Source organism: Dermacentor andersoni, chromosome 2, assembly GCF_023375885.2.
Source record: "Dermacentor andersoni chromosome 2, qqDerAnde1_hic_scaffold, whole genome shotgun sequence".
In the NCBI taxonomy this organism is placed as follows: Eukaryota; Metazoa; Arthropoda; class Arachnida; order Ixodida; family Ixodidae; genus Dermacentor; species Dermacentor andersoni.
Window position 1 is genome coordinate 239087697 of NC_092815.1, and position 22673 is coordinate 239110369.

At 49.0% G+C, this 22673-nt stretch overlaps 1 protein-coding gene across 3 annotated transcripts in view; it reads left to right on the forward strand.

Moving 5' to 3' along the window:
- The window catches only part of LOC126539902 (uncharacterized), a 112150-nt gene that overhangs the window by 19881 nt on the left and 69596 nt on the right, over positions 1–22673 (forward strand). For all 3 annotated transcript variants that reach the window (XM_050186716.3, XM_050186717.3, XM_050186719.2), the window contains exon 3: positions 17963–18075. In XM_050186716.3, coding sequence (XP_050042673.1) covers positions 17963–18075 — 113 coding nt within the window. The remainder of the gene's footprint in view (positions 1–17962; positions 18076–22673) is intronic.

A 22673-nucleotide genomic window follows, 5' to 3' on the forward strand; every position in this document is an offset into this window, starting at 1 on the left:
TCTGCGGGTCGGGGCGGACTCCAGATTTGCTGATGACGTGGCCTAAAAATAGAAGCTCCTGGTAAGCGAAGTGGCACTTTTCCGGCTTCAGAGTAAGTCCTGATGACATGATGGCCTCTAGTACTGTTGCAAGCCGCCTAAGGTGATCGTCGAAATTGCCGGCGAAGACAACGACGTCATCCAAGTAAACGAGACAGGTCTGCCACTTCAATCCTGCTAAAACCGTGTCCATCACCCGTTGGAACGTTGCGGGCGCCGAGCACAGTCCAAATGGCATAACCTTGAACTCGTAGAGGCCGTCCGGGGTGATGAAGGCGGTCTTTTCGCGATCTCTTTCGTCGACTTCTATTTGCCAATAGCCAGACTTGAGGTCCATCGACGAGAAGTATTTAGCGTTGCAGAGCCGATCCAATGCGTCGTCTATCCGTGGGAGGGGGTATACGTCCTTCTTCGTGATCTTGTTCAGACGACGATAATCGACGCAGAAACGTAGGGTTCCGTCCTTTTTCTTCACCAGGACAACAGGGGACGCCCACGGGCTTTTCGACGGCTGGATGATGTCGTCGCGCAGCATTTCGTCGACTTGTTCTCTTATAGCTTCACGTTCTTGCGGCGAAACTCGGTAAGGGCTCTGGCGGAGTGGTCGAGTGCACTCCTCGGTGATTATGCGATGCTTGGCGACTGGTGTTTGTCGAATCCTCGATGATGTCGAAAAGCAGGCTTTGTATCGTCGGAGCAGACTTCTGAGCTGTTGCTGCTTGCCCATGGGGAGACTTGGATTAATGTCGTAGTTTGGTTCGGGAACCATGGTCGTCGGGGCAGATGCGGCGGAATCCGAGAGGACAAACGCATTACTGGTTTCCAGAATTTCCTCAATGTACCCGATCGTCGTGCCCTTGTTGATGTGCTTGAACTCCTGGCTGAAGTTTGTCAGCAACACTTCAGTTTTCCCTCCATGCAGTCGAGCGATCCCTCTTGCGACGCAAATTTCACGGTCTAGCAATAGACGTTGGTCGCCTTCGATGACGCCTTCTACGTCAGCGGGTGTTTCTGTGCCGACCGAAATAACAATGCTGGAGCGAGGCGGGATGCTCACTTGATCTTCGAGCACACTTAAGGCGTGGCGACTACGAGGGCTCTCCGGCGGTGTCGCTTTATCTTCCGACAGCGTTATAGACTTCGACTGCAGGTCGATGATTGCGCCGTATTGGTCCAGGAAGTCCATACCGAGAATGACGTCTCGTGAACACTGTTGGAGGATAACGAAGGTGGCAGGGTAAGTCCGGTTATGAATGGTTATTCTTGCCGTGCATATTCCAGTCGGCGTGATAAGGTGTCCTCCAGCGGTCCGAATTTGAGGGCCTTCCCATGCGGTCTTAACCTTCTTCAACTGGGCGGCGATGTGTCCACTCATTACGGAGTAATCGGCCCCTGTGTCGACTAAGGCAGTGACTGCGTGGCCGTCGAGAAGTACGTCGAGGTCGGTGGTTCTTCGTCTGGCGTTGCAGTTGGGTCTTGGCGTCGGATCACGGCTGCGTCGTGTTAAACTGAAGCTGAAACGTCGCGTCGTCACGTAGTCATTTGTCGGTGTAGTCTTGGCATTCTGACTTCGTCGGGACGGCGGCGTGTCATTATTATGTCGTGGAGATGGTCTCTTCGGCGTCTCCGTCGGCGTCGGAGGATATTCGTCAGTTCGACGAACAGCAACCGCACCTCCATCGGTTGCTGCTTTTAGTTTTCCGGATATGGGCTCGCAGACCGGCCCCGGGCTGGGCCAGTGTATGGTCGGCGCTGCGGCGACAGGTAACGGCCTGGTGACGGCGAACGGGACGGTCGTCGAGGGCTCCACTGAGTGGCGGCGAGGTAGTCGGCGATATCGCGAGGTCGTTCGCCAATCTGTGGTCGCGGCGCGTTCACGGCGAACCCTCGGAGTCCCATCTCCCGGTATGGGCATCGGCGGGAGATCTGCCCGGCTTCTCCGCAGTGATAGCAAAGCGGGCGATGGTCAGGGGCGCGCCAAACGTCAGTCTTCCTTGGAATGCCGCGTGGGGTGACGGGTTGGCGTGCTGGCGGCGGGGTTGGTGGTGGACGACGGAACTGTGTCGTCACTGGGCCCTGCCGTGGGCGCGGAGGGGGAACGTGACGGCGGGCTACAGCGGCGTATGTCATCGCTTGCGGCTGAGGCTGCAGCGATTCAGGGGCTACTCCGAGTTGTTGTTGGAGCTCCTCACGTACGGCGTCGGCAATCGAAGCCACTTGAGTCTGCGGTGACGGGAACAGCTTTTGTAGTTCCTCCCGCACGACCGCTCGGATAGTCTCGCGCAGGTCGTCGGTGGCCAGTGACTGAATTCCTGTGTAGTTGGTAGAGTTCGTGCGGCGGTTGAATTGCCGGTTCCACAGTTCGAGTGTCTTCTCGATGCTGGTGGCCTCGTGAAGAAACTCTTCTACGATCTTCGGTGGACTTCGTATCATTGCGCCGAAAAGTTCTTCCTTCACGCCACGCATGAGAAGGCGGACTCTCTTCTTTTCGGGCATATCCGGGTCGGCGTGGCGGAACAGGCGGTTCATTTCTTCCGTGAATATGGCGACGTTCTCGTTAGGTAGCTGCACTCGGGCGTCCAGCATAGCTTCGGCCCTTTCCTTGCGCACGACGCTTGTAAAGGTGCGCAGGAAGCCGGTACGGAACAGGTCCCATGTTGTCAATGTCGACTCCCTGTTCTCGAACCACGTTCTGGCGGCGTCTTCTAGGGCGAAGTATACATGCCGCAACTTGTCGTCGGAGTCCCAGTTGTTGAAAGTCGCGATTCGCTCGTACGTCTCCAGCCAGGATTCCGGGTCTTCAGTTGCTGCTCCATGGAAGGTCGGTGGGTCCCGAGGTTGTTGCAGGACAACGGGGGTCGCTGGGGCAGCCATTGGGGTTGTCTTGGCCACGATCTTCTTGGTCTTCTCAGGTAGAAGTCCGTGTTCCGGGGGCAGCTGTTGTAGACGACGGCTTACTCGATGGTCCGTGACTACGTTGGTGCTCTCTTTACGGTCCGGGCTTGGATCACGGCTTGTCGGGGGCGTCCGGTACATGGACCAAAAGCACCTCCACCAGATGTCACGTGGTAGTGACGTTAAAGAACACAGTAGCAGTACTGTGAAAGACAAAAGTAGCTTTTATTGGGCGAACCTGTGCCCACAAAACAGGCTACACTTAAAGCACAACGATAGCGGCGAACACAGTCGGCGATCGTCGAAAATCTGATCAGCGGGTCAAGCGCGTCGGCTTTTATAGAGCAGTCGTCGAATGTTCCAGACTAATCGTTCGGACCCGCGTGCCTTCCACAAAGTTCTACACCATTCGCGTCACGCGATGAGATCAGATAACATAAGGTTCGGCGACAACAGACAGTGGATAGAAGCATCGATAACTTTCCAGAAACTTCGGATACACGCAGGCGCGTCCCACGCTGTGCGATTACATTTGTTACGCGGCGAAACGTGGTTGCCCGATACAGATAAGTACACGTGTCAATATGGAGGGAAACGTCCTGTTGCTCCAAGGTAAGGCATTCGATGATGGATTGTGAATATGAGTCACGACGCTGCTCATCGGAGATCGACGAAACGCAGGTATTGGTTTCGGTGCCATCGGGAGGGTCAACAGAATAGCGGGAAAGGCAGTCGGCATCCTTATGTGGCCGCCCAGATTTGTAGGACATGTAAAAGGTGTACTCTTTCAGGCATAAAGCCTAGTGGCCAAGACAGCCTGTTGGGTCTCTGATTGAGGATAGTCAAAATAAGGCATGATCGGTCACGACGGGGAAATGTCGACCAAACAGGTAAGGGCGGAACTTAGCAATGGACCAAACAATGGCCAAACATTCACGTTCTGTTATGGAGTAGTTGTGCTCTGGTTCTGAAAGAAGACGGCTAGCATACGCGATCACGCGATTGGTGTCCCGCTGTCATTGGGATAAGATAGCGCCAATGCCATGGCCGCTTGCATCAGTGCGAACTTCTGTGTAGGCATGCAGATCAAAATGACCCAATACGGATGGATTGATAAGGTTACTGATAAGTGTTGAAAATGCTGCAGCCTGGTTGGGTCCCCAATGAAAAGTGGTGTCCTTTTTGAGGAGGTCTGTGAGAGGACGAGCGATTTTGGCAAAGTTCTGGATAAATCGCCGAAAATAGGAACACAGCCCTAGGAAACTTCGGACATTGTTAGAAGAACGCGGAAGTGGAAACTCACCAATGGCACAAACTTTATCAGGATCAGGCTGGATGCCAGCAGCATCAACCAAGTGACCAAGTATTCGTATTTGGTGCTGGCCGAAATGGCATTCTGCAGAATTGAGTTGTAGGCCAGCTCGTCGAAAAACAGCCAGGATAGCTGAGAGTCGGTGGAGGTGGCTCTCAAATGTCGGTGAAAAAACAATGATGTCATCAAGGTAGCAGAGGTATGTAATTCATTTGAATCCACACAGAAGAGAGTCAATCATGCACTCGAACATAGCATGGGCATTACACAATCTGAAAGGCATCACTTTAAATTGGTAGACCATCTGGGGTGACGAAGGCAGTCTTTTCGCGATCTCGTTCGTCCACTGCGATTTGCTGGTAGCCAGAGCGCAAATCAATTGACGAAAAATAACTGGCACCATGTAAGCAGTCCAGCGCATCATCAATACGCGGAAGCGGATCCATGTCCTTTCTGCTAATCTTATTGTGGTGACGGTAATCGATACAAAATCTCCAGGTATTGTCCTTCTATTTAAAAAAAATGACAGGTGATGCCCATGGACTGCAGGAAGGCTCGATAATATCTTTGGAGAGCATTTTGTCCACCTCCGTTTGGATCAGCTGGCGTTCCGCTGCAGACACAGGGTAGGGCCGCTGGTGTATAGGAGGAGCGTCTCCAGTGTGGATTGTATGAGTGACGACACGGGTTTGACCTAGCGGGCGATTGCCAAAATCAAATATTGCCACATCCTATATGGTCGCCTCGGGTATGTGCCAGGCGATGAGAACGACGCTGAAGTAGCGCGTGAGTAGAAAAACAAAGACGACAACGACGTCGCATTGACTGCTCTCATAAAGTGCATTTACACGTCCTCAACACCGGCTTTCCCGTCTCCTACTAGGCTGTGACACTTGTGGAGGTGCGGGGTAGGATTGCCTCATGATCGGCACCCCTTCGCGGAGCCATACATCAAACGCGGAATCACCTGCATTGGTTGAAACTCCTGTTCACCGATACAGTCGCCACCTGCTAGGCCTGACGCTCGAGTTCAACCCTTTGCAGGACCTTGCAAGAACGCATCTGCCGATTTCCGCCATGGCCACTGCAACTCCATCGCAGATGACGCTTAAGATGTCCAAGATTAGCTGGACCAATTTGAGCGTGTCGCCAGTTATAATGACTGGGGCTCCCAGCAAAAGTTGTCTAATGTCAATTTTGCGCTTCAAGACAGTGCGCGTATGTGGTTTGTGAACCGGGAGAGAAATTTGACCACGTGGGATGCCTTCCACACCCAGCTGCTAGACACATTCACTAGTAGCGACAGAAGAGACAACGCGCAGCGCCTTCTCGAATCCCGTATTCAAAAACTAAACGAGAACGTTGCCATGTTTGCAGAGGATATGGCCCGCCTTTTCCGCAGAGCAGACCCTGAGATGGCCGAAGAAAAGAAGTTGCGCTATCTCTTGCGCGGAGTGAAGGAGGAACTGTTTGCCGGGCTCGTGAGGAACCCACCGACGACAGTGGCAGAATTTACTAAGGAGGCTACTGCTATAGAACGGGCACTACAGCAACGGTACCACCAATATGACTGCAAGAGCTCGCCGGTGAATGCTTCAATTCTACCTGAGAGCTGCAGCACTTAAGTCATCCGAGAGATTGTGCGAGAGGAGATCCGGCAGCTCGAGATCTCTCCCATGGCACCAGCGGTGGCTTCTGTCGCTGATATCGTTCGGGAGGAAGTCCAAGAGGCCTTTTCGTCGCCCGACTGGCAGGCGGTGCCGCGACGATTAACCTACGCGGAAGCTGTCTGTCGTCCACCTCCCACCATTTCGATGCTGCTGACACCGTCGACCACTACAACGTAGCCATCACCACCACCCCCGACGCCCTATTTTCGACAGTCACAGCTGCCGCCAACTATGCCGTATCGTCGCCAGTCGATCGCTGCGCCTCGTTTCTACGGTGAATCCCCTGCCGGCTACCCGCCTCGAAAGACGATTTGTGGTGTACCGCTGACTGCCGGCCGCTATGCTTTAATTGCGGCGAAGCAGGACATGTTTACCGCGCGGCTGGGTATCCAAGATTTCCTAATTGCAATTACCCTGTGTCTGATGCTGCACGTAGCTGCGACGGAAATTCTACAAACTTTCGGCCAGAAGGCTCAACGACGCCTCGATCGCGTTCCCCTTCTCCAGCTCATTACACCCCACCACCACCCTCGCCACCCTCATAATTCTCTTTAAGTGTTGTAAGGAACTTATATTGGGGATGGATTTCTTGAGAGAGTACGGTGCAGTGATTAATGTCCCTGACCTCGTCGTCACATTTTCTACGAGCTCGGACGACGTCGACCCCGCAGAACACTAGTGACCCCACTTACGTATCGCCTATGATGACGTCACGCTTCCGCCGCGAAGCTGTTTCCTCGTACCTGCAATCTGCGACAACTTGAACACCGGGACTGACGTCGCTGAACACATCGACGCACCGGTACTGAGTCAAGGGGTTTCCATCGCCAGGGCCGTAATTAACGTACACGACGGACATGCTGAACTTCTGCTGACGAATTTTACCAGGGAACGTCGACACATTGTTAAAGGCACGGCTGTTGCTTACTTCAACGAATTTACTTCAATACAGGACTGCCTCTCAGTGGAGCATGCGACGTCCACCGTGGTTATGCCTGCCCCTGTGGTTGACATCAGTCCCACCTTATCGCCCGTGCAACGCAACAGCCTTCTTGAGCTCATCGATGAGTTTAAGAGCTGCTTCTCATCCACGTCACGAGTTAGCCAGATGCCGCTCACTAAGCACCGTATTGTCACCGAAGCTGACGCCAGACCAATTCGGCAGAATCCTTATCGTGTAGCACTTAAAGAGCATGAGGCAATACAAACACAAGTGAAGACCATGCTTGAGGACAGAGTTATTCGGCCCTCTAAGAGTCCTTGGGCATCGCCTGTCGTATTGGTGAAAAAGAAGGACAGCAGCCTGCGCTTCTGTATCCACTATCGAAAACTCAACCAGATCACAAAGAAAGACGTTTATCCGCTACCGCGTATCGACGATTCACTGGACAGGCTACGAAACGCACATTACTTTTCGTCGATGGACTTGAAAAGCGGCTACTGGCAAATAGAAGTTGACGAGAGAGACCGTGAGAAGACCGCTTTTGTGACGCTCGACGGATTTTATGAATTTCAGGTGCTCCCCTTCGGTTTGTGTTCTGCGCCGACAAGGTTTCAATGACTAATGGACATGGTACTCTCGGGCCTCAAATGGCAAACCTGTGTGGTGCACCTCCACGACGTGATTGTTTTCTCCGTCACGTTCGAGGAACACTTACAGAGACTAAAAACGGTCTTTGAAGCAATACGTTCAGCTGGTCTAACTTTGAAACCTGAAAAGTGCCATTTTGGTTTTGAAGAACTTCAATTTCTCGGTCACGTTGTTAGTCGTGAAGGTGTCCGACCTGACCCTAATAAAATCTCTGCCGTCGCTAATTTCCCAACGCCATCAGATAAAAAGGCAGTGCGACGTTTTCTGGGCCTTTGCGCCTACTACCGATGGTTTATTGCGGAATTTTCGCGTATCGCATGGCCATTAACACATCTTACCAGAGAAGATGTCCCCTTTGTGTGGGGTGAAGACCAGCAATGGGCTTATGATGACCTACGGCAACGGCTGCAGACGCCTCCCGTGCTCGCACATATTGATGAAGGCGCCCTTACGATTCTTCATACCGACGCTAGTAATGTCGGCCTTGGTGCAGTGCTTGTACAGCGGCAGGACAGCGCCGAAAGATTGATTGTTTACGCCAGCAGGACGCTATCAAGAATGGAGGCTAACTACTCTACTACAGAAAAAGAATGTCTCACACTAGTGTGGGCCGTCCTGAAATTTCGGCCATATTTGTATGGTCGGTGTTTCACCGTTGTCACTGATCATCATGCACTTTGCTGGCTGACTAATTTAAAAGATCCAGCTGGTCGACTTGCGCGCTGGAGTCTTCGGTTCCAAGAGTTCGACTTCACTGTTGTATACAAATCGGGGAAACGACACACCGATGCCGACTGCCTTTCTCGGTCTCCTGTTGAGACTGCAGTGCACGATGATGATGACGCGGCTTTTTTAGGCGTGCTAGATACTGTGGTTGTCTCACGGCAGCAACGTGAGGACGCAGAACTTGTTCCTCTTTTCGATTACTTAGAGGGAAGAACAAGCAGCGTGCCGAGGTTATTCGCCAGAGGGCTGCCTTCATTCTGCTTACGCCACGACGTTCTCTATAAAAAGATCCTTTAACCTCGTGGCAGCAGCTACCTACTCATCATTCCCGCATCTCTTCGCGACGAAGTCCTACATGCCTGTCACAACGAGCCGACCGCTGGTCACTTAGGCTACACTCGGACATTGGCAAGAATTAGGCTAAAGTACTATGGGCCGAGACTTGCGTCGATCGTGAAACATTACATACAGACGTGCCTGGATTGCCAGTGCCGCAAAGCCCTACCCAGCAAGCCAGCTGGACTGCTGTATCCTGTTCAGATACCGCAAGCACCGTTCGAGCAAATTGGCATGGACCTTTTAGGTCTGCTTCCACTGTCTACTGCTGGAAATAGATGGATAATCGTCGTCGCAGATTACCTTACTTGATACGCTGAAACAGGTGCTATCCAACATGGAACAGCAGCCAAAGCAGCGTGATTTTTCATCGAAGCCGTCGTCTTAAGGCATGGCGCTCCCACAGTGGTCATAACAGACAGAGGAGCTGCGTTCACGGCTGCGCTTCTGGATACCGTTTTGCGACTAAGTAGTACCACTCACCGAAAGACCACGGCTTATCATCCCCAAACCACTGGGCTGACCGCACGTTTGAACAAGACTCTGGCAGACATGATGAGTATGTACATCGACATCGACCACAGGAACTGGGACGAGATTTTACCATATGCTACATTTGCGTATAACACGGCTGACCAAGAGACAACACGCGTGGCACCTTTCAACCTCGTTTACGGCCAGGAAGTGACAACAATGTTGGACGCAATGCTGCCACACGAGTGCGGTGACGACGAGACTGGTGCCGAGGAATTTACGCAACGTGCGGAGGAAGCCAGGCAGCTTGCGCGTTTGCGAATCAAAGAACAACAGGAATACGATGCCCGACATTACAATCTTCAACACAGACCCGTCACATACAACGTCGGTGACCAGGTGTGGGTCTGGACTCCTATTCGTCGGCGGGGGCTGTCTGAGAAGCTCCTGTGAAGATACTTCGGCCCGCACACATTTCTGCGCCGCATCAGCGGTGTGAATTATGAAGTTGTCCCCGACAGTCATAACTGCTCCAAACGCCGGCGGCATCTGCCCGAGGTTGTGCACGTGCACGTTTTCCTCATGACCTCAACTTTACGCCGTCTGTGCACAGCCTTCGGAGATTGGTGCATCGGGACAACATCTTTTTTTTCCAAAGGAGGGGCAAATGCCACATCCTATATGGTCGCCGCGGGTATGTGCCAGGCGATGAGAACGACGTTGAAGTAGCGCGTGAGTAGAAAAACAGAGACGACAATGACGTCGTGTTGACTGCTCTCATAAAGTGCATTTACACGTCCTCGACACCGGCTTTCCCGTCTCCTACTAGGCTGTGACAATGTCTTCATAGGACATCAATGCGGCGAAGGGCGTCAGCGGAAGCAGGTCGTAGATCAGTAGCTATCATTGGCGTAAACTTGTTGTTGCGTGAAGTAGGAGGGGCTGAAGCTGCAGCAGTGTTGAATCGTGGTTCGGGCGTAAGAGCAGCTACTCCACAGTCTTGCAAAGGGGACAGCACAGCGAGAGATACACCCTCAGGAAGTACTTGCATACACAAACCAAAGTTCAAAAGAGGAAGCCGCACTCGATCGTTGACAAAGAGTTACGAGTGAGCTTGGTAGTGCTATTTGACGTGCCAGGAGGATGTCACAAAGTGGAGACACCACATAAGGACCATCTCGAAATTGTGGAGAATGCGACATGAGGACGTAAGTCGCAGCATCAGGTTGCAGTTGAACAAGTTCAGTAGAACGAAGTCGGGACTTGTGGTCATCAGTCGGGTCGGCAAAGTAATGGGGCAGTTCAAGGCAAAGGGTGCCGTTTGCACAGTCAGTAAGTGCTGAATGGGCAGTCAGAAAGTCGATTCCAAGAATCACTTTGTGTGGACACTTGGCCTTACAGTGAACAGGACTAAGATTGGACAGCCGGCAGTGGTAACACAGGCAGCGCACATTCCCATCACCGCTGTTGTACTGCCATTAGCTACTCGGACGGCAGGCGACTCGGCAGGTGTCGGGACTTTAAGGAGACGGCTGCGAAGATGTGATCGCTAGTATCGATGAGGGCTTGAACGGGTACATCATCAACAAACATTTCAACAAGGTTTGGTAGAACAGCAGGGGTCAGCAGATGTTTTGCAGTCCGAGTCGTCACTGCAGCCTCACCTCCGGGGGCTGCATTGCTTCGTTTCCCGAGAAGCGGCCCGCGTAGGACGGGGACGAGGGACGTCATGGTGTAGGTGAATGGAACAGACGGCATTGCGGCGAGGGCGAGCGGCTAGAGGTGTTTACCCAAGAGAGAAGGCCGGCATGGTATGGTTCAGAAAGGGTTGACAGAAGCTGAAGGTCTCGGTCAAAGTGGCGTTCAGCATATAGTCGAGGCAAGGAGTACCAGCGGCTACTACGGCAGTGGCGGGAGATGTGACTGACCCTAGAGCAAGCAAAGCAAATTTGCCTGTCATCCGGTGTTTGCCACTCAGGTTCCAATATCGATTCGGAAACGACTGTCAAGGTGCAGCAGAGGTAATGACAGGAGCGGTAGGGGTAGGACGTGGGCAGACGACAGACTGGATGTCCGTGCTTGTAATTTCTTGGTGGACAACAGCTTGAATGAGCGAAATGGTCATGTTGTCATGCGTATGGGGGCAGTGAGAACTTGGAGCCAAAGCCTCAAGTTCACGATGGATGATCTTTGTCAAGCTTAGCGTTGTAGACAGATGTGATGCCGGAGAGTCGTTATGTGATGCTGGAGGGTCATTGCAGGAGGAAGTAGCAGCCGTATTCGGAAATCGGTCAAAGCGTTGTACGATGCATTTGCTCTTCGCTCACTCAAAATTCTGGCGTTCCTTAATGATGGACTCAACCGTTGAGCAGTTCCTGCAAAGCAGGAGGTCGATGCATTTCAAGATGTGTCCAATCTTATCAGCCTCCAGCATGTCCGCGTTCGCTTTACGGCAGAGAGCCAGAACGTCTTCAATATATGCGACGTACGATTCGGTTGATGTCTGGGCACGAGACGCTAGCTCTTGCTTGGCCTCCATTTGACGTCCCAGAGGTCTTCCGAAAAGGTTCCGTAGCTTTTCCTTGCAAGAGTCTCAGCTTCTAATGTCAGCTTCATGTGTCTTGAACCATACCTTCGCAGTTCCTCCCAAGTAAAAGATCATGTTAGCCAGCAAAAGTGTGGCATCCCACTTGTTGCGCTTACCAACGCATTCATACGACATCAGCGACTCTTCGACGTTGACCTTGCCAGTGCTGATGAAGATTCCTGAGTGACGTAACTGGGTTAGCCCTGCTTCCGCTGATGTCTAAGCAGTGGAGGCAGCAGCAGAGGAAGCGTCAGTCGCCATTACAGCGAAACCGATGTGACGCCCGCTGCGAAGATCCAAGGTTGGCTAGTGGTGAAAGTACCCTGCACCTCCACCAAAATGTTACGGAAAGAAAATATATGTATTTACAATATATACAGTTACAAGGTTGTAGCTCAGTAGCTAGGGTAACACCATCTACCAATCCTCGAGACACTCCGACCTCCCCTTCACCTCCCGTCTTTTTATCCACAGAGGCACAAACTCGTACGTGACAATATGTATAAACAGTATAATTACTATTCATTGCGAAGCAAACAAAACATGATTAGGCAATAGCATGGTGTCGTATAGGAACGGACCAAGTGTGCTGCATGGCAAGAAGTCTATGGCTTTCTGCAATCACAAGTTTCACCATGTGGGAGCTGTCCGTCTGTGTGGCAAAAGACAGTGGGCAAGGAAAGCGAGACTCTTTTCCACTGTTGCATACCAGTAACTGCAAGCCAAATGATAAGTGAATGGTGAACGTTCCTCACTTGCTCAAACAGTGGCAAACTGCAGGGAGAAGTTCTTCCTGTATAATGTTGTGCTGTCTGTTCTTAACTGCGAACTCGCAATACCTGAAAGGTTTCACGTTTTAGCATTAAGTCTAAATAACATCACCTTGCACAAACAGCGAGAGAAAACTAAGGTCTCAATTTTCAGTAACAGCCATGTGAAGCCAACAGACAAGGACGCTAACAAAAGCATTGCATAAATTTACCGTTATTGATATTTTATTTATTGAGTTGTAGAATTAAACACAGACGAAGGCTAAATTTTCAATAAATGTCATATTCTTCAGATGAGAAATGAAAGCGGAAGAAAACAAAACTTTATTGTCTGTGGGAGTTGAACCCACACTCCCCACCTTTGAATTTCATTTCACTTTATGAAGAACATCAATTTCATGGCTGATTTGACACTAATCTGTATTTTTTATTTATTTATTTTGTTGTGACAAATACGGGCGCCAGCAGAAGACGAGGAAGGAGACAATGGTTGTTGTTGGTGCTCGTTCCGCTCGGCTGTTGCCTGTTTCTCTTCATATAAAACGCCAAGCGCATCTAACCCTAAATGCCTACTATCAAGGCGTCATCCTCGATCCCCTTCATGATGTGTCTGATTTTATCAGCTTCGGACATAGCAGGGTTGATGCGATAGCAGATGTTGACAATATCCTCAATGTAGGACGTGAAGTTCTCGCGGGATTGCTGGGTGCGACCGCGTGAACGCTGTTCTGCGTGGAGCTTGCAAACAGCGCGTGGGCCGAAGACTTCCGCGAAGCTAGTCTTAAAGGATGACCAGTTGGCAATCCTGGTGTGTGGGAGATACGGGGTTTCTCCTCCGTACTCTTGGGACAAAGGAACGACAACACAGTAGTGCAAACAGTCACAAGGGCATTTATTGCACCTTTCATAGATCAATGGCTGCTAGCCGAGTTGCTGTCCCCAAAACATGCCGATGGGCGCGCGACAAATCTAGAAGTCCGACTTACCGCGACCACATTGCGAGCGAATATGTTCGCCCCATGCTGGATCCCAACGCCTGGTCGTTCGCGTGTACAGTCACGCCAACGGTGTCCAAGGCGGCCACGCGAGACGGTCTCGCAGAAGCATGGTCGGCGCGCGCGCGCGGTACGTCCGGCGCTGTTCGCCGACCCGCCGGGAAAGAGCAGCCCCTTGTCCCTCGGCGCCCGAGTAACCCCGCCGCGGTGCGACGGTCGCGCCATCTCTCGCACCGCGCTTGTACCACTCCGAGCGCCGCGGGCGCCAGGCCACGCGAGCCGTGCGGGAAAACAGCATATCAGGGGATGCGCTATGCGGGAAAAACATCAGGGGACGCGCGAGAGTCGCGCGTCCCCACATCCTCCCAACCTTAAATCACTTCTTATTCCGGCGAAACATGTCACACGGTCTAATATTAACCCGTGCTTCGCGAACAAGGTGGTACATGCAACAGTGGCCGCGCCGGGGAAATGTCCACACGCTGTCCGTAACATGCGAGCCGACTGTCCTTGGGGTACACCGCTGGCGTCCGCCGGTCACAGCAGCAGCTTTGCAGACTCGACGGCATCATTCCAGGCCAGGACTCCGGAAACGACGACGCAGTAGTCGGTACGAGCAAGTGTCGCTCGCGCCGACGCGCCCTGCTGGCAAGAGCCGCCGTAGCTGTCGGTGACCGCTGGCTCTTTTGTCCGCCGCCGAGGGTTGTGAGCTGGATACAGGAGGCCGCCGAAGTCGCCGCGCCGAACTGGCCACAGCATCACCATCGCCCGGGGTGGCTCGATCGTAGTCCGGGGCAGCAGCGCAGACGATGTGCAGGTGACGGCAAACCAGGGGTGACTCCAATCACGCTGCGTAAACTCAACACACTCGGCAAACACTAAAGTAGTGCAAGGGAGAGGAATTCTGCATGCGCATCGCCCACGTGGTACGATGTTCAACTCGGCTAGCAAAAGATCGGGCAGCTACTCAGATGCTAAGTTCACGTGAACGAAGCTCGCTTCCTTGAGCCGAACGAGTAATTTCAATTCGTGCGAGGCTAAACTAGAATGAGGGAAGCAACTTGCAACACCTCAACGCCACGGTCCACCAGGTTGTGTCCCTCCACGTGCGACAGGCAGCTTCGTAAAGCCTTAGGCCTAAAGCGTCGCTACTCTGACAACAACCGGTATCCAAAAACAACACCCAAAATGAGCGCAAAACAGGCAGCCGCGAGGAGACGTCAGCTCTGTGAGGTGGTCCTACTCCGCTCGGTGCCCACAGCATCCGAGTTGACGGCGCCCACCGTCCCAGACGGTGTCGGAGCGCCCGGTGCCAGGCCGCAATACCAGTCAGCCCGTCGTGGCACCCGTGGCCCGCGGCCACCCGGCTCCCAGAGCCGCGACTTCATCCGAGTCAAAGAGATAGAAGAAGCTATTTACATAAGAAATTCGGACCACCCACGAGGCTTCCGTACTCACTCGCTTCAGGCTTGCCACTGCTCCGCGGGCGCTCAGCCTCGCTCTCCCAGGATGCAGACCACGTGGCTCTCGTACTGACGAATGTCATAAAAAAAAAAACACTTGCGAAAAGGCTTAGCATGTTGACATGTTCAAACACACTACAGCCACCGCCGCCTCGCTCAAGAAAGCACGCCGCCGACGCTAGCGATCAAAATCCACGCTAGGCCTACGCTTCGGTTCGAACAAAGGTCTCGAACGAAGCAACACTTAAAATTATCGTCCTATGCCCCAAGAGGTCCACGTTGGGCAGCCAGATGTGGGAGATACGGGGTTTCTCCTCCGTACTCTTGGGACAAAGGAACGACAACACAGTAGTGCAAACAGTCACAAGGGCATTTATTGCACCTTTCATAGATCAATGCCTGCTAGCCGAGTTGCTATCCCCAAAACATGCCGATGGGCGCGCGACAAATCTAGAAGTCCGACTTACCGCGCCTGGTCGTTCGCGTGTACAGTCACGCCAACGGTGTCCAAGGCGGCCACGCGATACGGTCTCGCAAAAGCATGGTCGGCGCGCGCGCGCGGTACGTCCGGCGCTGTTCGCCGACCCGCCAGGAAAGAGCAGCCCCTTGTCCCTCGGCGCCCGAGTAACCCCGCCGCGGTGCGACGGTCGCGCCATCTCTCGCACCGCGCTTGTACCACTCCGAGCGCCGCGGGCGCCAGGCCACGCGAGCCGTGCGGAAAAACAGCATATCAGGGGATGCGCTATGCGGGAAAAACATCAGGGGACGCGTGAGAGTCGCGCATCCCCACAGGTGTTAACAGCGCAAAATGTAGACGGGACACGACACGAGAAGACGACACCACAAGCGCTGACTTTCAAGAAAGTCAGCGCTTGTGGTGTTGTCTTCTCGTCTCGTGTCCCGTCTATGTTTTGCACTGTTAACACCAGGATGGAAAACCAACAAGCCTAAGCTGCTATTCTAGCAAAATACAGTTGGCAATATCAGCTTCGTGGTTGTGGAATCACAGCTGAGCCACACCCGCCATGTTAAAGTGGACGTTGCTGAGTTTGTCGCCGTCATCCCACTTATTGCGGGTGCTTACTCACTCATACAAAGTGAGTCAGTCCTCAACATCGTGCCCATCGGTGCCGTTGAAAATGACAGGGCCTCGCTGTCTTAGTGCTCCGGAGCAGGCGACCACCGGTGATGCGGTAGCATCTTGCTGTGGCACATTGGCAGGCATTGCCGAGGCTGGAGGCAGAGTGTGGGTACGGAGTTCCAGGATGAAAAATGGAACCAGCACGCTCCACCAATTGATAGTACGCGCTTAGGGTTAGATGCGCTCGGTGTTATATATGAATGCACAGAAATAGGCAACAGCCGAGTGGAACAAGCGCGAGCACCAACAACCACCACCGTCTTCTACTTCGTCTTCTGCTGGTGCCCGTATTTGTAACTACAATTTATTTCTTTCTTTATTTATTTATTTATTTATTTATTTGAACATACTGTTCTAGCCTTTATATAGGCTGTGGCAGGAATTGGGACATCTTATGAGATCACATACATAATTTGTGCTCACAAGATTGAAGGACGGAACTCAAGATACATAGAGTATCAGTGTGCCAGCCCTGGCCACGCCATGGCCTGCATGTTGAGCATGGTGGTGAAGCGTAGGGAAACAACTACCGGAGAAGTAAAAGGGGGAAACAATATAATATATTACAGATTATAAAAAGAAAAGAGAAGTCCGTAAAGCTTGTGATTTCAGCTACGAACCTCCAGATCACGAGCATAGTGCTGTGAATGCTACACCACGAAATACAAGAGGATAGAGAGCGTAGTCGCATAGTGCAGCTCAGCTAGGGACAACTGGAGTAAAATGCGTCTTTCATAGTACCTAGACGCAGCCCCTAGCTATTTCTCCTGCAACTCATGTGTGCACACAAGAGTCAGGAAAACAGAGTATCTCTTGTGTGTCTGCACCCTTTACAAAATGGGAAGGTGTGGTATATGCCGCAGAAAGCAAGATGGAAGCAGTAGTGTATCCTAACAGCTGCCATGTCAAGAGACCTATCACTGTGAATACAGTTTATGTTCTAGCCTCCACATGGTCTTAGATAGCGTGATGCTTCTTTTGATTTTGATTGGAGCCAAGCAAAAAATGAAAGGGGCAGCCAAGAGGAGAGAACAGAAGGGCATATGGGGGGCACCAAAACAGATGCATTCATCATCTCAGGTTTAATGAAAGATTTAGAAAGAAGCTCAGAGCCTGTGAACAGGGTCCAAGTTTTTTATCATAGCGAGCAAGTAGATGTATTCTGAGAGAACACGGCAAATAAAAATTCAGAAAGATAGGATAGAGCAGATGCGATGGGCCCAGCGGTCGTAGCTTTCTTTCTTTCTTTCTTTTTTTTTCACAGTATCGCCAGGTCATGCCCCAAAACACATATTTAGTGAAAATTCGGAAGTAATGATGATGGTGATGACTTGTTTGGAATTTGCCTTTTTATGTTTTTATTGTTCCTAGATGCCTTCCGTATTATTTTTTAAGCTATGCGTTTTAACTGGCTTCTCTGATTTCAAATCAATGGTTGGAACGTGAAAAAGCAAAAAACCCTTGATTTCCTAACGTACAGTATCAGATCTCAAAGTTTATGCTTTGCCCAGAAAAGCACCTTTGATGCGTACAGTTGGCTCACCAATAAGCTTTCTGGTATGTTTTTAGAAGTAGCAAGAAAAGTATGTGTATGTATTATAAACCGAGGTCAAATGTGGACAAGGCATTGAACTTAGCCAAAATTTCTTGAGAATTTTTACAAGACAATTGCTGGTTAGTTTTCATGTCATTAAAATGTTGCTAAGGCTTCAAAAAAAAGGGGGTAGTTGTTGTTAAAGTGATGAAAACTTGTTAAATTTAGTGGCTTTCTCATTAAGTTGTCAATACTAGACGGGCATGTGCTGCACTTTCTGTTCCTTTTTCTTTATTTGTCCCAGTTCACTTGCGATTTATGTGCAAGCACTGCAATGGAGCATAAGTATGGAGCTGTTGCATGGCTATGTATGTGGAACATTGAATAGTTACTTTTTCTTTGTGCATCTTTCCTCATTGCATCCTGCAGCGAATGGATTGCAGTTTATCAAGACAACCATGGGAGCCACACTCGTGGGCACAGCAGGAGGGCAACCATCAATCTTCAGTGTTGCCGGCATCGCACCACCAAATGCATCTGTGGTCAGTGGGCATGCCTCACTGTTTCTTCACTCTCTGCCTATAGTTATCATACACCAGCATGAGTTGGCCACTTTTTCTGGTGTCAGAGACTTGAAATTGGAGCCATCTACCAATGCAAGGGCTGGCCCAGACTTGGGTGCTTAATTAAAACTCTGAAGGTCTCAGCTAGCACCCATACATTTCTGTGGGCCAGCACTTTCGTTATTTCAATAATTAATTATTATGTTCGGTGTGTAATGGGAGACAAACAGAAAAACATGACGATGACGGCAGCTGTCCTCGTCTTCTTTTTGTGTGTTGTCTCCCGTTACGTGCTGGTTGTAGCAACACAGAACCAACTGGCACAAAGCCACACCCTGCTGATTCGATTCTGAAATTAGTCCTCACTGGATAATCCAAACTTGCCTAGTCAGACTGCATGCGACTAACCCCAATGGTGACCTTAGCGGTGACCCTAGTGGCTGCAGCGTCTGTCTTGGTGGTGCTTCGGGTCAGTGAATGCGTCAAAGATACATTATCTCTTGCGAAAATGCTGATCTTCGGCATGCCTTTGGCAGATTTCGAAGTGAAAATGGCAGTTCACAAGCAATGATTATTAATTAATATTTGCCAGGCTATTGCATGTGGTTCTTCTGAGATAATTGGACAGAAAATTGTCTGCGTGTTACAGTCAGATGTGAAACCAAAGTCACATTCTCACCGTTATCAGTGGCCTACTGTTGGAGCCAGCATCATCAAATCTTGTCGTCACAAGATGGCAGTAAAACGAGTTCGCATAGGATGGTGACAGTGACGTGAGAGTTGTTGGGAGGGAAAAGAGCATTGGGGTACGTGCGAGAGTCGAGCCTCCTTTCTACAGGTGTTGTGCCAGCAGGCTTTTGTGGTGCAAGTACACATGACATGAGATCTTAACTTTCTCTTGCTTAAATGTCCTGTTGCAATTTTAGAGCTGAGAACTGGTATGTTTCGAAATCTAGACGAGGTTGAGGCACACATTGAAGAAAAGCTGCAAGTTAGATCACGTTCATATTGGAAAATATAGGTTAAAAAATCTGATTTGCTAAGCCTGTGTGTTCTTACTTTCTGTAACGGAAATCGGTTGTGAAAGACCGCCTGTGACGTCTTTCTTACAAGTTCTTGTCTGATACTTCATGCTCTGTTTTCTAATATGTAAGGTGCTATTGGTGTCAAATGAAACGCGAACAGCGAAAAACGTGGCCGAAGCATAACTAAAGGTACAGTGCGTGCCGTCGGCCAGTCATCACCATTGACAGGTGTGCACATCCAGTTTCCCCGCACTGTGTGATGATGTTCGCCCCTATAGTGCAGTATTTTCGCTCCTGTTTTCTTGTTAAGAACGACGTACAGCGCCAAGGACAACGACTGCGAGAGATGACATACACTGCGCTGACATCCAACAATATTTTATTGCGTTGCCACATCAGATTCAGATTTATTGGTTTCAAAAAAAGAAGTAATTACAACATGACAAATATACAGACGAGGGTCCCAAAGTGAAAGAACTGTAGTGGGACCGTCGGTTAATAATAACAACATTGATGGTGATATCAATAGTCAGAAAATTAGCGGTATTATAAACAACATCTGCAGATCAAATACATCATTAGACATGTCATTTACAATCAAACACGAAAAAGCTCGTTATAAAAGAAAATAAGAAAAAGGCATGGATGAAATATAAGAAATGACATGTGAGAGAAAAGTCAAAGGTACACCGCCAGATCATAGTTAAGTTATCGCAGGAAATGATGCTTAAGGTGATTTTTAAAGATTTCAAGGGAAGTACAGGATCTTATAGTTGATGGTAATTCATTCCAAAGAGAAATTGCAGCGAAGGAAGATGTTTTCTTACCGTAATTGGTATGAACCATGGGTAACAAGAAATTGTTGTTAGCCGCAAATCCAGTTTTACTCTGCAAGAGGTCATCTGCAATGAACGGAAACGTAAGGTTATTATGAAGCAACTTGTGGAGTAAGACGAGCATGTTAAACAGGAACAAATTATTAATAGGCAAGGTATTATACGTGCGAAGCAACAAAGAGACATTGGATTGCATGGATCTAGAAGTGATAATGCATATTGACTGATTTTGGATATGTTGAATTGATGATAAGTGACAAGCATATGTGTTGCCCCATGAAACAATGCCGTAATTAATGTGACTATGAATGAACGCATAATACTACAACACTAGCAGAGCCTCACGAGAAAAAAAAAGGGCAAGCTTTGATTAATGCACGTTTACCAAACGCAGTTTTATGCTTGAGATGTTGGAAATTGAGAGTGAAATGTAAGGTTAGGGTCAAGATGAATGCCAAGAAAAGTGACATTAGTGCTAACAGGAATTGAATGAATTCCAAGCTTTACTTCAGGAATAGAAGTTAAGGCCCTTTGAGCACTTTTGAATAACATAAATTTAGTTTTTAGAGGATTAAGAACTAAGTGATTGTTGCTACACCATTTTATGATGTTACTTAATGCAATATTTAACTTAGAAGTAAGAGTAGCAACAGATTTGTCAGATGAAGATATGGTTGTGTCATCTGCGTATAAAATGCAATGAACGTAGTTGGTGGATTCAAGAGAATCCAGAAGATCATTAATATATAGAAGGAAAAGCAAACGGCCCAGAACTGATCCCTGTGGTACACCTTGGTTAATACATCTTGTTACTGAGAAAGTATTTGCTGCATGTACTGTCTATGGCCGGTCAAGCAAATAATTTTTTAAGAATGTTAGCGCAGGACCGGTTATACCATAAGAGTCAAGTTTATTAAACAGGACTTGATGATTAACCGTGTCATAAGCTTTACTGAAGTCTAAAAATACAGATCCGACTAAGTTTCCCGAATCAATACATTTTTTTTATGTAGTCAGTTAGAGATAGAACAGCTAAATTCGTGGAACTTCCAGGGTGGAAATCAAATTGATTGTTCTTTAGCAATTTAAACTTTGTGAAGTAGTTATTAAGACGTTTAACAAATAATTTCTCAATGAATTTACTCAGGCAGGAAAGAATTGCAATTGGTCGGTAATTATTAACTGTGTGTTTGTCGCCTTTTTTTAAAAACAGGAATAATCTTGGCATTTTTTTAAAAATGAAGGGAATGTTTTTTCTTAAAACATAAGGTTGATAATATTACAGAGCGTGTCGCAAACTAAATCTGCAATCAGTTTTAAATGCCTGACACAAATATTGTCTAAGCCAGGCCCTGTATCTTTAAGGTCAGCAATCGTGGCGCACATTTCATTTGGTGTGGCTGGTAACAAGAAGAATGATTGTGTAGTACGGCTCAAAGTATTATGCAACTGCGCATGTAGGTTGTTATTAGTGTAAACGGAAGAAAAGTAGTCCGAAAGAGCATTAGCAATTTCGTTGGGCTCAGAAAGAGTGAGACCATTGTAATTTATTTTGGTTATAGAGGCATCAACAGATGACTTGTTAAGAAAAGAGTTCAATAACAGCCATTGCTTTTTGGGGTTATTTTTATTCTGATCAAATTTATTTTCGTAGTACCTTTTTTTCGCCTGTTTAAGTAAAACGTTCAGTAATTTACAGTACCTACTATAGTGTCTAGCTAGTCCAGTATGAAAAGGCTGACGTTTAGTTTTCTTGTACATGTTTTCCTTATTTCTTAAACTTTCTAGAAGACCATCCGTCATCCATGAGTTGCGTGGATATTTATACTTTTTCCCACATTTTACAGTGCGTGTGTTAGTCGAAACTACCAATAAAAATAAAGTGCAGAATTTGTTTAGTGCTGCTTTGGGATCAGACATAGAATTAATTGGCGACCAATCAGTCCCACTGATGGCTTCAATAAAGGTATCTGCACTAAATAAGCAAGTAAAGTAGCTATTATCACTCTCATGTATTTCATTGTTAAATGTAAGAAAAACTGGAAAATGATCGGTTATGTCAGTATCAATAACCCCGGGGCAAGGCGATGGTGATATGTTAGATAACACATGATCAATGAACGTACTGCTCCCACGAGAGGCTACTCTAGTTGGACAGTGAATGAGTGATTCAAAACCAAATCCAGCAAGACAATCAGTGTAAGTTGTGTACAAGGTAGCTTCAGTGTCAAGTAAGTTAATATTAACATCACCTACAATCAGTACATCCTTATTCTCAAAAGCTAGCTTGGACAATACTGCATCAATAGAAAGTAGGAAATTGTTAAGGGAAGATGACGGTGAGCGATAAATGCAACCAAGGATCAAGTTCTTATTGTGATTAAGGAATGACTGGTTGACTTCTATCCACACTGACTCACAATGATTCACGTTAACTGCCAGGTCAAATCTGCGAGTGTAGGTGACATCTTGTGAAACAAGAATGGTGGCACCACCATGACTGTTAGTTGGACGATGGCAATACTCGGGTTGATAAGATGGAAAACCGCTCATGTTGTTGTCGCAATCAGAAAGCCAAGTCTCCGATATGCAGATAAAAGTGAAGACATGGTGAAGTGAGGCAATGAAGTTATTAATTCCATCTATGTTCTTACGAAGGCTACGAGCATTGAAGTGAATGAGTGATCGTTTATTTGCGGTAAGACAAGATTTTACG